The sequence below is a fragment of the Xenopus laevis genome, chromosome 3L (assembly GCF_017654675.1).
Source record: "Xenopus laevis strain J_2021 chromosome 3L, Xenopus_laevis_v10.1, whole genome shotgun sequence".
In the NCBI taxonomy this organism is placed as follows: domain Eukaryota; kingdom Metazoa; phylum Chordata; class Amphibia; order Anura; family Pipidae; genus Xenopus; species Xenopus laevis.
Window position 1 is genome coordinate 29769184 of NC_054375.1, and position 15784 is coordinate 29784967.

General features: G+C 39.4%; 1 protein-coding gene and 1 long non-coding RNA gene across 2 annotated transcripts in view; one reads left to right on the forward strand and one right to left on the reverse strand.

Annotated features, from left to right (window-relative positions):
* The window catches only part of LOC121401433, a 216479-nt gene that overhangs the window by 172193 nt on the left and 28502 nt on the right, over positions 1 to 15784 (forward strand). The gene's annotated exons all lie outside the window — the stretch shown is intronic.
* Positions 7309 to 9107, reverse strand: neurog1.L (neurogenin 1 L homeolog). The gene is made up of 2 exons (XM_018252019.2): positions 9004 to 9107; positions 7309 to 8671 (listed from the first exon to the last, which is right to left on the reverse strand). Exons 1-2 carry the CDS (start codon positions 9006 to 9008, stop codon positions 7987 to 7989), a joined length of 690 nt encoding a protein of 229 aa, XP_018107508.1. The 5' UTR covers positions 9009 to 9107; the 3' UTR covers positions 7309 to 7986.

Below are 15784 nucleotides of genomic sequence, written 5' to 3' on the forward strand. Positions count from 1 at the left end.
TGTCTCGTAAAGCAAAAGTAGGTCCATCTGTGTCAGTAGGGTGCAAAGGACATCCTTGTCTGTTGGCTTAATGATCCTTTGTTCTAAGCAAGAAACATTTGGGGGTTCAAATAGTCAGACCAGGGTTGAACTTTATATTCATTAACTTTTGATGTGTATGCATTTGTACATAAAGTACGTATCGTAATGTATGGTATAGATTTCTAGGACCAGTAATGAGACACTTAGCAGTGTGTGTCCCCTCAGGTCAAAGGCTGTCAGTGTCACAGAAGTTAGTCACATCAAGAGAACAAATGGCCATCTGTCAAGCCTTTTTCCACTTTTACCTGTTCAGTGGTGCCCCAGAGACTCAAGAGAGGAGATTGTAGGTTAAATTATGTATAAGTGCTTTGTCAGGAACAGTAGCTAAGGTAAAGTCACCTTTTTAACAGTTCCTTATATCTTTTTGATTGTAAGCTTTGTTGAACAGGGCCCTCTTTATCTCTTGTATCACGCCCATTTATCGTACAATACTGCAGAATATGTTGGCCATTTATACATATGTGTTAGAAATAGTTAGGGATGCACCGAATCCAGGATTCGGTTCGCGATAAGGCCAGGATTCAGCTTTTTTCAGCAGGATTTGGATACGGCCGAATCCTTCTGCCCGGCTGAACCAAATCCTAATTTGCATATGCAAATTAGGGACAGGGAGGGAAATCATTTGACTTTGTCACAAAACAAGGAAGTACATTTTTTTCCATTCCCACCCCTTATTTGCATATGGTATTGTATATGGTATTTCGGCCGAATGTGGATTTGTGTATCCCCAGTAATAATACTAGTTGGAAACATGCTGCTGAAACTGCTGGTGTCCGTAGTGTATTCATATTTAGATCTATTGAAGATGCTCTTTTACTGGTCTGCCCATCCGAGACAGACTACAGGGAGTGCCTGGGTATTTGCATATGGTAACCATACACCAATTGATCTCACAATTATTGAATTGATCATCTCCCTTACGCATTGTCAGTATTTTGCAGTTTGTTTATACAAACAAGTGTCCAAACTGCATTCCTTGACTGCGATCCAGCTGCGATCAAAAGCCTCTAGGTGACATAGATTTCAGCATGGTCAGGTAATATGGTCTATATCAGCAACCTGCCTGAATATCTTTGGACATGCATGGGGTATCTAAACATGCTACCTGCACTTCTGTGTAGTTGCACCAAGCCCCATTGCACTCGTCCTGCCCTAGGCCGGATTTACATAGCGGGCGTCCCTAGGCCTGCTGTTGTTCATCGCCCCCGTCCCCTTTATTTGCGCAAATGTTTGGAGCAATGGGGATTGGCGCACAGGAAGTTAAAAAAAACTATTGTATCTCCTGCACAATTCCCAGTGTTTTTGAACCAAAGTGGCTGTGGTTAGGCAGCATGCCGCCCCGTAAAATACTGCTGCCCTAGATCCGGACTGTGGTGGCCTTTCCACAAATCCAGGCCTGGTCCTGCCTCTTTTACTTAATTGAGTGCACCTATTCAACTGTTCAACCCTGGAGCTACCGTGTTTATTATTTTAGGATTCCCACAACGGGTTGTGCCAATAGGTGCACCAAAAGAATCACACACAAATGTCATTCTAATTCCGAGCGCCAAAAGTGACACGGTGCTGACTGAATCCTGATTTGCAACCACACGCATGAGCAGTGGCATTCATTTTGAAGCATTGGGCTCAATTGGTGCAGGCCTAACTCCCCAAGTGGCTACAATTATGCTGGATTTATGGGTAAAATTATGCTAATTTGCAGTCAGAGATTAACCTTTTTGTTTTTGAATCTCTGTAGTCTGGTCAGGTCCAAATCTAAACCCCCTAAAATATTGCTGCTCAAATACCAAAAAATGGACAGCCAATCCTCTGAATTAAATATTTTGCACAACTTCCATTCCCATCATCTTACTCTGAACTGAAGGTAGAATGATGGAAGTTAAATTCTTTATCACCGGCCTTTGCCTACACAGTCTATTTGAGCTGATTTACAGTTCAGGTGTGGGACGTGTTTTCCAGGAACCCATTATAAAGAAAGCTCTGCATTATTGGGAGGCCATCCCCCAATAATTCTAATATGAAAAATTCTAATTTGTATTTTTACTTTTTTCTCTGTAAAAATAATAAAACAGTACCTTCTACTTGATCCAAACTAAGATGTACCGGTAATCAACCCTTAACTTGGAGATAAAACAAGCCTTTTGCGTTTATTTAATGTTTAAATAATTTTTTAAAAGGTGTGAAGATCCAAAGACCCATTATCTGGAAAACTCCAGATCCAAAAGTCCCAAAACTGTATATTGTACAAGCTCCAGATACTGTATAATGGCTGCCTTACTAGAGGGATGAACACTTTGTGAATCATCATCCTTTATTTATATAGCACCAGCTATAAACACAGATATTTACATGAATTTATAACAAACAGGGGACTTAGAATAATTTAACAAACTTGGTTTACAAAGTATAAATGAAGACCGTGCTCACAGGAGCTTACATTCAATATGTACTGTATTTTGTTTTTCTAAAGATATGAATCCTGGAATGTAGTTGGCTGTAATGTTTTGACTGTGGGGGGCTATTTACTACAGCCTCCCAATAAAACAGCAAAGCAATGAAAGCACTTGCATCAAATTATAGGTAGGAAGCAATCCCGTGGACTTCAGTGGGGAACTTTTCTTATGATAATCGGTGTTACCTTCATTGATGTTTGACCCTCTTTTGCAGCTGTATAACACTGGCAGGGGGATCCCTCTGGGAGTCATTTATCAACGTCTTCAAATGGCAAAATTAGAGCAAACACAGCATAGTCATTAAGCAGTGACTCTCCAACTGAAGCCAAGCTGAGCTGCTCCATTGCTCCTGAAGATATTGTGTCCTTGTGTTTTTCACAAGCGTTTGATAAGTGACTCCCTTAAGACCCCAGCTTCTTGTATTGCTTGGCCCTGATAGTATCAGAGTTTCTTCCAATATATTATGGTCCAGTGTTTTTAAGACCAGGTGGCAGAAATTCCTTACAGTCTGGTTTATACTATGCTGAAAGGTTAAGGAGCCATCAGTATACCCTCAATGTATTTGCACATGATGAAAATGGGAAAATTCTAAATTGTTTCTAAAAAGTATATTTTAATATTCATTGAATTTTGTGATCTATATCAGGGCTGCCCAACTGGAGGCCTGCAGGCCGGATTTATGGTACATAGTCTGCTCAGAGGCTCCATAGACTATACAACATTGCTTTAATTTAATCCAGTCCTACAGCACGTTATATGAGATGTAATTGTCCCACTGCTTGTCATAAGTTGCACAGCGCTGGTCTTTATAATAATCAGGACTCCTCAGACTGAATGGGGGGGGGGATTACTCCTATTTACAGACATAAGAAGAGATATAGAATATGATGCTGTGAATATAATAACTGAATAAAGCCTACGTACTGCCCCTGGTCCTCCCCAAATGAATACAGATATATTTATGGGAAAACTGCAGGTCTTTCACTGCATTCTGGATTGCAAAGACCTACATTTTTTTTAAAAAATCCCATAAAATCGAATATATAGTTCAAAAAAAGAAAAGTTGTGCAAAACCCACCCATTGACTTCAATGCATTTTGAGAATGTTCGCCGTTTCACAAACATTTTTTCAGTGAAGTGAAACGGATCATATTCGCCCCTCGCTAATTGTAGAGGCAGATTCTTGGCCTGTGGGTAAACTCAAAGAATCTGCTAGGAATGACATTCATTTTCACTAAATCTGAGCAAATGCCCTTATTTTACACACTGTTGCCAAGCACATATACAAATAAATGGCACGGCTCATTTAAAGTTATTTTTATTTATTCAGGAATTCCAAGAGCCCAGCTATACTAGGGGGGCAACTACATCTATACAGACAAATATCAATCAAGGTGCAATCAGTATCCATAATGTGAGCAATATCAATTTAAAGTGACACCGACATTAAACATTTTCTTTTCAAAATATTAATCTGCTTTTAAAGTTACCTATAGGTCATGTTGATCGTTTTTCACTCCTCCTTTTATCAGTTATTGTTACTTGAAGTTCATAAACTTGACTGTTTTACCAACCTGACTGTCTCTTCTTAAACTAGTTTATTGCTAATAGACTAATGTTTCACAAATATAGCATAGAGGAACAAGGGGGTAAGAAAGGTAATGTAAAAGCATAAGGCAAATACTTTTATAGCAAAATTAAAAAAACAGCATGTTATGATGGATATAAAAAAACTATTATTTTCTGGTGTCAGTTTCTCTTAAAAGACCTGTATCTTGTCTTAAGCCTCACCGACTGTTACATTACTGCTTCTAGAGGTGGCAATACACGCAGAGATCCGCTTTGGCGATGTCGCCAAACGAGCGGATCTCTCTCCGATATGCCCACCTTGTGGTGGGCAACATCGGGCTGATCTGATCGTGGGCCCTAAGGCCGAACGATCAGATCTTAACGAATGGGAACGGGCGGTCGGATCGCGGGACCGCATCAACGAACAGATGCGGCCGCGATCCGACGGGATTTTTAGTCCTATCCGATCGAGATCTGGCTGACTTTTGGCCAGATCTCAATCGGGGAAGCCCCATACACGGGCCAATAAGCTGCTGACTTGGTCTGTCTGTAGCTTTTATCGTCCCGTGTATGGCCACCTTTACTCTAAGCCATCTGATTAACAGACCTGCTACTTTGTTTGAGTCAGAACTGGAAATCATAAGCAGATAAACAAATGCTCCCTTCGATTGCAATTGCAAATGAAAATGTTATATTTATGTATTACTAAACTTCTGGGGAGAAAATACATTTTCTATAAATTAAGTAGATGTTTCTAACAATCTGAATGTATATATGAATAGGTATCTGTTTTAGCCAATGGGCAAACTAATTGCATAGTAATCCCCTCACTTTTAGCTGCACTTGTCTGCATACAGCTGGGATGTTGGGATGAAATTGGATTGAGTTGTGGCTTCTAGCAGGAAACTGGGGGTATTTTTCTGGAGTTAGTTTCATGGTGTGATCCTCCTAAGGGCTTAAAAGTAAAGCCACTGCCTGTATCCCAGACACGTGCACCTACAGCCCCATGGGCTGGACCCCTCGCTGCCCTCACAAATAGAGGATTTACCCTCGGCTATTGAAACGGGATAAGCCCCAGAGCCAGAGAACAGAAGTGAATCACTTCCAGGAGACCACATACATAATGAAAAAGTACAAAAATAAAAACGTATTGCATGCCCTGGGTGTGGTACCATTCAGTCTATAGAGAGAGAAGCTTAGGGGGAGAGAGAAAGCATACGCTCTGATGCTTTATAAACCATTTCATCTGAGAATGTCACTTTCCTCCTGTGTGGCTGAAAACTCGCTCTTATCTCGATCAGAATCGGGTGCCAAGTGCAAGGAAACCGTTAACTTTTTTTATTTCTAAATTCCGCATTTAGCTCCGGACAAAAGAATCCTCCATTTACTGGTTGAGATTATTTGCCCTCTTATATTTCTTATATACAGTATATATATATATATATATATATATATATATATATATATATATATATATATATATATATATATATATATATATATATATATATATATATATATATATATATATATACTTTCCAGTTCAGACTATATTCTATGGTTCTCAACAAATATCACACAGAAGGGTAAATGCTAGTTAGTAGTTAACTGCAAGATTTTTGGGGTTATCAAAATCCGAAAATATTGCAGTATTTTCTGAAAGCTACTCCTACCAAATATTGATATTCCTTTTTGTTGGTCATTTGACCTATGAGATGAATGTTGTGTGTGTGTATATATATATATCAGAGAAACCCCCAGCTTCTGAAAGCTTGTTGATTATCTTAGGTAGCCAATAAACGTATCACCTTTATACCACTTTGTTATTGTTTTTTTTCAAAATGGTTGCCCTATAACATTCCCCTTATTTATAAATACATTTTCCAGAAAAAAACATGAAAAATTCGAATGATAAAAATTTTTTGGATTTGACGCTGAGTTTCTTCGATTATTGCAGAAGGATATCTTCAGGACTTTTCCCATTCGGTTGAGTTGGAGTACTTTTTTATTCGGACAAACCTGTGGGTTTAATAAATTCTGAAAAATGTTAGGGTTTTTTTCCCACTAAAAATGAGTATTTTTTAGTTGAAAAAAAAAATTTTTTTTTTTGGCATTCAGACTTCAATAAATAACCCCTTATGTATTAACCTTTGTGATATCGAACTTTTCCATACTTTCTACAAGAGTCCTGTGAGTGCTGAACCATGTATGCGATATGTGGATATATATTATATTATATAATATATATTTATATATTATATATATTTGTGTGAGGGATATTTAAGGGCTAGTTGCTTAAATTGGTTTGTTCCCTAGAAATCACGGCTATGGAAATATCTGTGACATCTGTACATCAACAGAATAAAAAAATATGTGTGAATAGTTCCTTATGCATTAAAATAGTAATTGAATTCACCGAATTTCACCTTTCCTGGGAGTAGTTCTGCCTTTTTAGTGTATTTATTGTTGGGCGGGTTGGTCATTTTAGGAATAAAGCAAAATAAAAGGTGAACATAAAACACACGCAAACACAAAAAAAGTAATTACCAATTTTCTATAGAGAGAAAGAGAAAAAAAAAGCAGCCAGAGTATTACAGCATAGCTTTCACAAGAGTGCTCCAGGCACCCACCTGTCACTCTACTTCCTAACACAACTGTCACTTTTATCGACCCATTTAATCCCCTTTCTTTGAAAATCTGTTGCAGGATAATGTTTGGTCGACAGGAATTAAAACACTATTCTCCAATGGGAAGGTGCCTCAACAGGTAGCCTTAAGTACAGATCCAGAAGTGCTACTTTAATTGGTTTGCTTTTATGATTGTGATACACACCAGCCAACTTGTAAGGAGAATTGGCTGAACAGATGGGCCCATTCTGTAGAAGGCCTCAGAGCTCCTCTTCCTCACTCTATCCCCTGCAGCATATTGGGTTAAACATGATAAAGTGCAGCTCTATCTATCTATCTATCTATCTATCTATCTATCTATCTATCTATCTATCTACATATCTATCTGTATTTATTAATTTATTTGTATACATAGATAATTATAATGGATTAATTAATCTATAAGTATATAATATAATTCTAATATAATTGTACTTATTATAATATACTAATATAATAATACTAATTATATAATATAATAATATACTTGTATAATAAGTAATCCTAAAAAAGAATAAGATCATAACCACAACACTGCATTTGTAAAAATGTAGAAAATTTTATTTGCACATAGGAAATACAAAACATTATGATGCGTCCATAATAGAATAAAAAAAAATCTTTATATACAAAAAATACATTTTCATATGAATGAAATAATTTCGAATAAATTAATCGTGTCAGTTCTCTCACGTCTGAGAACTGACTGTCAGGCCCGGGTTGAGTCCTGCTCTATAGCACTTGGGCTCAGGATAAATAATGCATGAGGACAATCCCTTGTCTTCCTTTCAGACCTTTTCATTGTATTGTCAGGGCCTCTAAAAGCAAATTGTCATGCTCATTTTTCTTCGTGAGAGTTTTACAAATTGTAAAATTGACTTTTCACCCAGTCCAGAAAAAAAGCCACTTTTACAGACATCTTGAAGAGGGACAGATTTAAGGAGAGCGAGAAAGAAGGTATTGTATAAGAAAGTGCAAAAAGGCAAAACCTTTAGAGGAAAGGGGACACTATTGGTGCCAGATTCTGTTTTACATTTGACAGTACTGAATAGTGACTTGACAATGGTTCTGGGTAAAAGGCAACAAGATGTGAGCACCTCTGCACCTTGCTGATGGGAAGTTCAGTCTGAATTAAGGCAAAGTTAGGTTGCTGCTTGGAGTCACCAGAAAGATGGCGTTTTGGTAAGCAGGCTAATGTGAAACAGAACACTGCAGTACTAGTGGTACTGCATAAAGCAGTGTGAACGCTGGATCATGTTTTGTGGCAGGGTGTGGAGTGAGAACAGAGAGTCTGTGTGTCCATAATAACAGTCTTCAGACATAGCTGGGCTGCTGGGGCTGGAAGTGCAGACTGAGAAGGATGAGGATGATGATGGAGAAGAAGAGGACATCCAGGACTCAGCATCACTGCCAGGGCTGGGAGGGGTAGCAGGATTTAAGTAGGCAGGGTGCCCCAGATCTTTGAGGGGCTTCTCTTTGCACTGGTCTGCCAACCTCAAGGTTTCAGACAGCGCCCAAATGTAGTTATGGGCCAGGCGCAGAGTCTCAATCTTGGTCAGCTTAGTGTCATCAGGGAAGCTTGGCAAGATGCTTCTGAGCTCATCTAGTGCCGAGTTGAGATTGTGCATACGATTCCTCTCTCTATCATTGGCTTTCACCCTCCTGGTCTTTTTGATGGTGTGGAGAACAGCCTCATTCTTCACCTTACTTCTCACCCGCTTCTTCCTCGTGTCCTTCTCCTCCTGGCACTTCTCAGGAGTTTGGGCTGGGGATGTCATGTGTCCAGAGGAGAAGGGAGAAGAAGACTGCATGCTGAAGGAGTCCTCATCATCTGAAGAGGAATAGGACATCTGGCTGCAGGTGTCATAGTCGGACGAAACTCTTTCCATGTTGGAAGCCATTCTAAAAAAAATAAAGATATTGTCGTTAGAAACCTGCCCCTGCAGTGTTAGAGCGCCAGGACAAAACAGAGCAACGCTGGATAGTGAGAATGGTAGTTCAGCAACAGCTAAAGAGCCTCAGGTGGGACATATTGTAGCAATAGACATATGGTCAAAATGTAAGACTTACTCCATGCATTGCTATACAACATATGCAAAAATCTATGAATATAATATGGAATAATGAGTTTAAAGATCTTATGGAAGCATAAGAGGAAAGTGGAGTGGAGACAGGCAGAAGGGCCAGACTATCAGTGTCAAGTCACACAGAAAAGTCTTGAGTGAGGTACTTACATCATGAGAATAGTTGCAGTTAAGATCCTCTTGTCCTTAATAGGGACACACGACTGCTGTTGTAGTTGGAGTGAACTGTGCAATGAGCTCGTGTGAGTAGCGAGTTTGGCACACGACTGGCCTCAGACACCTTATATACAGTGTAAAACAATAGCCCACCCTCCTCCTGCTCCCCGACCCCCCCCTGGGCTGAGGAATGAATGAATGAATGAAGGCATCAGGTCTGCCTTGTGCTTCGCTCACTCCCATCTGCATAATTTATGTTATCCCTGTCCCTTCTTCTCCCCCCGGAGTGTGCCTATCATTACAGGCAGCCAATCACACGCGGGGATCTGACCTGGGACATGTGAGCAGGCCCCTCAGCTACTCGGGACACTTGTTTGAGCTTCATTAGTCCATTAAAAGGAGTTTTTTTTTAAAAAAAAGAGGAAAGAAAAGGAACAAAGTGATTAGCCTGAAAGCTTCAGGCACATTCCAGAAAAAAAAGGAAGGGGGGGGTCTGTTTTGGGGGAAAAACTTACAGAAATTAGCTATACTTATATGTCTTTCTTTCCTGTCTCTCACTTTTCTCTAATTTTCATCCTTCTTTATCTCTATACAGTGTAAAACAATAGCCCCCCCCCTCCTGGGCTGAGGAATGAATGAATCAAGGCATCAGGTCTGCCTTGTGCTTCGCTCACTCCCATCTGCATAATTTATGTTATCCCTGTCCCTTCTTCTCCCCCAGGAGTGTGCCTATCATTACAGGCAGCCAGTCACATGCGGGGATCCGACCTGGGACATGTGAGCAGGCCCTTCAGCTACTCCGGACACTTGTTTGAGCTTCATTAGTCCATTAAAAGGAGTGATAGAAAAGTTAAAAAAAAGAAAAGGAACAAAGTGATTAGCCTGAAAGCTGCAGGCACGTTCCAGAAAAAAAAAGGGGGGGGGGCTGTTTTGGGGGAAAAACTTACAGAAATTAGCTTTTCTTAAATGTTTGTCTCACTTTTCATTTTCTCTATTTTTCACCCTTCCTTATCTCTGTACTTACACTTTACCCTCTTTGCCGAGCTAGTAATACCCATCTCACACATCATCACTCCTCCCTTTCTTTCCCCTAAAACAGGGATAGTACCGTAGTTACATTATTTGTTTCATTGTATCCCACTTGCTGCCCCTATCAAGTAGAAAACAGGTGCTAAACTGCCAATTGCATTTCCTTCTCTAAATGGCGGAACTGGATCACAGCAAAAGGATTGCAGGGGCTTTGCCTATAACCCACCAAAATTTATTAGAAGTAATAGAACAAGTAAGAGCAGCAGAAATAGTAGTATAGAGTATAAAGCTGGTGATACAGCGGCCGATAAAAGCTGCAGACAGACGTAAGTTGGCAGCTTATTGACCTGTGTCGGATCTTGGTCGCATCTGTTCGTTGATGCGATCCGACCGCTCGTATTGGCTGTATTATGATCCAATTGTTGGGCCCTAGGGCCCACAATCGGATCAGTCTATCGCCCAACTCAATGTGGGCATATCGAGGAGAGATCCGCTAGTTTGGCAAAATTGCCAAACGAGTGGATCTCTACGTGAATGGCCACCTTTAGGGTTTGCTGCTGTTGTACTAACTTAATCTAAAGAGTCCCATGTGGTCTTCTACTAGCATGAACTAAACTACTTTCATGTAATCTGAGTACATTTACAGTTAGTGACGGGCAAATCTGTCCCGTTTCCCGAAGCCGAATAATTAGAAAATGACGAAAATTTGCAAAACGCATTGAAGTCAACAATGAAGTCAATAATTTTGACGCACGTCAGTTTTAATACGCACAACTATTTTGTCCAAATGCATTAAAGTCAATGGGTGTCCTAATAATTTTGACATGCAGCAATTTTGTTGCGATGGACTTTCCAGACATATTTTCGCCGCAGTTTCGGAAAAGTTGCCGCAGCCGGCAAAACGTGGAAATTCGGTGCAGATCCATTCCTGGAGGATTTATTTGTCCATCACTATTTACAATACATTAAAATGTAGGCTGTTTTGCAAAATTCTGCATTTCCAGACAAAAGGAACCAAGGAACATATCCATATTATATTATCACTATAACATACCCATAGACCTGCACTCTGTAGTCCACTGAAAAGCTCAGTTCAGTATCATAGCGGTCTGCAATTGTAATTTTTACTTTTAGTGGTTCCAGAGTTTAATTTTTTCCAGTGATTCTATACTGGTCTTTCCCACCCTGCTGAATTATTGTAGGATGAAAATATTTTTTTGCCAGATTAAAAAAAAAAAAGAAATTCTGAACGACTATGCCATATATAGTCATTACAAATTTTCTCTAGTTTTTAAGTAATTTTATATTCATTGCTATTGAAAGCAGTGTTTGTCTGTCCCTTTCTATTCTCTATTCTGATTGCTCGGACTGTTGATACAATGTAAGACAAGTCAGCTGATTAACAGACCTGTCTTTGCTGGGGGACCAAGACTTTTGCAACATTGTTTAAAAAGTAACAACCAGTAGTTAAGCAAATGCTGCTTTCAGTAGCAATTGCTTTCACAAATTACTTTAAAAGCACTGACAATTCTTAATAAATGTATATTGGAAAGTTGCTTAGAATTATGTTTTCTTTTACTATAATACATTTTTATTTTGGGGTTGACTTGCCCTTTAAACTGAGGTGTCGACCCCCATGAGAGGGTTGACAATTTACTTTCCTAGCCTAGCTTGAAGGAAAGCTAGGGTGAGATATACAGTAGGGTGAAAATGTATAGATATTATTGGAACTATAAACTAGAGGCTGCAGTTGTAATTGTTGAGGTTAGTGGCCTGAATCATGCCTGTGTGTGATCACTCATACAGTATCCATCCATTTGGGCAAGTATTGCAGAGGATTGGCCAATGCAAGGCTGCTTTTAAAAGCAACAGGTACTAGATAGAAATGAAATAATTTCAAGCTCACAACATAGACTGCTCCGGTTGATGCAAGAGGGGACAAAAATAATAAATTCCTCTGCATAACAATAAACAGCTGTGATCAATATAATTCATGGGTCTTTGCCACAAATAATATTGCACAGGGTGAGGGTGGCACAGTGGGGTTGCAGTTAGCTTTGCTGCCTGTCTGTGCAATTGTAATCAGGGAGCTAAATGAATTTTCGTGGTGTTGAAATTTAATTTCTGACACAAAGCGTGATGTCAATGATTAAACTTTCCCTGTACAATGCTGCAAAATATACTGGCTGCATTAAAACCTAATAATAAAAACCCGTCTAGATGGAATGAATTAGATCGGATCACCAACCGTGAGCCACATTGAGGCCACGGCGCCGTCTCAGTGCGCGCTTGACTGCACATGCGCGAAACTTTGCTCCACACGCATGCGCGAAACTTCGCTCCAGCGCGCATGTGCGAAATGTGTGCGCGCATGCAGAAACGCATTTACACGGAAGACACCAGTGGCAGTCGGGGAGAGACGGGAGCGGACACGGGGTAGGTGACAGAGCAGGTACATGCCTGGAGCCCCCTCAGCTTTGTGCCCTAGGCAGGTGCCTACTCTGCCTACCCCTAGTTCAGGCCCTGCCGGTGGGCTCTGTCTTTTTTGGGCCACTCCATCCCAGACCCAATCCCTGCACTGCCATTCTCCTTACCTCCCTCCCTTACCCCGGTCACTGCCCCGACCTCCTTCCTTGGCCAGGAAAAGATACAGTATGCATGGGATCAAGTACAAACTACTGTTTTATTAATACAGAGAAAAAGATAATCATTTTTAAATATTTAGAGTATTTGATTATAATGGAGTCTATGGGAGACGCCTTTCAGTAATTCGGGTCTTTCTGTTTGTGTGACCAACAATACACCACTTTTCTATTTGTCTATTTGTAACAATATTTTCCAGATCAGCTGCCTTTAAAAATTAAAAAATCAGCGTGAACAGCATTCGGTCTGTAAGTAAATAATTTTTCAAAGCACATTTTCATTGCAAAAATGTAAGGGCAGGAGCCAGGGAGTCTTCTTGGTTTCAACTTTGCGGCAGCAGAATAAGCTTGTTATATGTTTGTTATGGGCAGGGTTGCTGTGGGGGTGCAGGGAGATATAGTTCAGTATTGATAAATAGGCTGCATACAATGAAACATCCACAAACATATATATTGTCACACTGCAGCTTGGGTCAGGTTCCGTTTAAAACATGACCATAATGCTCCCCTCGTGGTCTGTCACCTGATACATGCAGTCCAACCAGGCTTCTTGTAAATCACTGCTTTGGAGAAGGTATTGCTGGACAGAAGGTGCCCTCCCAGGGGAAATATTACCCCCATGATTAAGATTTGGAGTCAGTTTACAGATCAACTGCTCGAGGCTACAAAGGTTCCTTTTTTTAAGCTTCCATGACATGCAAAGCTTTTGCTAAGTCCCTACTGGGTACCTACTGAATGTTCCCTACTGGGTATAAAGTAATACAAGTTGCTAAACATCACTGTCCCGGATTACTGCTATCATCATAATATTGTCATATTGCTTTATACCAGCTACAGAAGTGATGCTTGCGTCATTCTCATTTGGACACCAATACACTCATAGATCTTCCAGGCTGCAGATGTTTTTTTTTTTTATTTGCTGCAATTAAAATGTTTTAATGAGACAACCATAAAATCCACCATTAATTATTTATTTCAGGGCCCTTCCTGAGCCTTTTGAACCGGCCCCATTTAGGAATAGTTTAGCGAGGAGCCTGCAGTTTCATTCTTTCGCCTGTATTATGCGCAGGAGTGGAGAAGTCATTTATAAATAATTACACAATGTTGTGGGTCCTTTGGTTTGTATAATATATCAAAGCGATTAGTACATGCATTGTCCCATTGTAAATGGCCTTTTTTCTCTCCATTCTGTTTCACTTGCCTTGTCTTCTTTCCAAAGCCTTTTCTAGAAATCTTTTGTCTTGGCCATTCTTTTTCCTTGTTACAGTCCCCTTCCTTTATTCTTATTCAAACATTCACAGCAAGAGCAAATAAAGCTACGTCTGTCTCATCCTACCTTCACCCATAACTTGCTTTTTCTCTTCGGGCACTTAGTGCTGTACATTATCTGTCTGGGCATCCAGGTCTTTCTGTACTGGGACCATAGAATCACAATCTGCCCTCATACATCCATCTATCTATTTTTTATTTATCTATCTATCTATCTATCTATCTATCTATCTATCTATCTATCTATCTATCTATCATCTATCTATCATCTATCTATCATCTATCTATCTATCTATCTATCTATCTATCTATCTCTATCTATTGTCTCTGTCATCTATCTATCTATCTATCTATCTATCTCTATCTATTGTCTCTGTCATCTATCTATCTATCTATCTATCTATCTATCTATCTATCTATCTATCGTCTATCTATTGTCTATCTGTCATCTATCTATCTTTATCTATCTATCTATCTATCTATCTATCTATCTATCTATCTATCTATCTATCTATCTATCTATCTATCTTTATCTATTGTCTATCTGTCATCTATCTCTCTATCATCTATCTCTCTATCATCTATCTCTCTATCTATCTCTCTATCTATCTATCTATCTATCTATCTATCTATCTATCTATCTATCTATCATCTATCTATCTCTATAGCTTTCTATCATATGTTCTATATTTTATATTTACTCTTCAAGTTTTTAAAACCAAAGACTCCCAGTAAACAGTATAATCATCCTTATAAATGATTTAACAGGAGCCTAAGAAAACGTTGAATTTGACATGGCACCCTGTCCTAATCTCAATTTGCCTGGACTGGAAGGGCAATTTAACCTTATTACCCCCATAAAGTAATAAAACATAAAATTTTTACAAGATTGTGTTTTAGGAAATATTGGTAAATGCAGGGGGGTTTCATTAGACTAAAGTCCTCTTGTCTGGCTTCCTTGGTTGCTATAAGTTGGTTTGGGGGGGGGGGGGTTGGAAATGGTTCTCCAAGGAGACCTTGTCATAGGATTAGACGTTCACGAGATGGAATTGCACATCTATAAAGAGAGCCACGTGACACAATGGAACGTTCTGCAAAGTCGAAACACAGTTAATCCATGTTATCCATTTGCAAGAAGCATGGTTCTTAGAAATGTGTCTGACTACTGGATCCACTTAAATGTCCATGGATCATCCTTGTCTAAGCTGGCCTCATTGACAACCTTCCAATATACAACAATAATAAAATGTATCTATACATTGATCACCATGTATATATATATATTTCCATTGAAGAAAGCACTCACGCCAAATCAACAGGTTTAGGTATTATAATAAAAAGAGTTTTATTCGTCCATTGTATCTGCGCGTTTCGATCTACAGAAGATCACCATCATTATATATATACATTTACAGTAAATTTATTTCTAATTTCTAAACATGCCTACCAATTCTTTCCAGACCTGAGGCAGTCTGAGCATCAACTATCATTAGGTAAATGGAGCGTCTGTTTTAAATAAGGTATAAAAGACCTTAGGCAATCGTTCCAGTTGTGTCTTCACTCCCATAAAGTAATTTTGTCAAGGCAAACAATTTTAACTTTAACGATGTGTGACTGCTGCCACATGCCAAGTGCAGAGAGACTGCAATTTGGATAAGTTTTTTTTTTTTTTTTTGTGTGCAGAACCAAAGCTCCCCTATGGGCCATTGAAAAAGGAACCGAAACATCAGAATTTCTTTATGGGCAGCGTTTAGCAATCTGTCAGGTCTTACTTTGCCTTTACATAGTGGCAGGAAAATAAAAGAATTAGTTGCTGCATTTATGGCAGGGTGAAT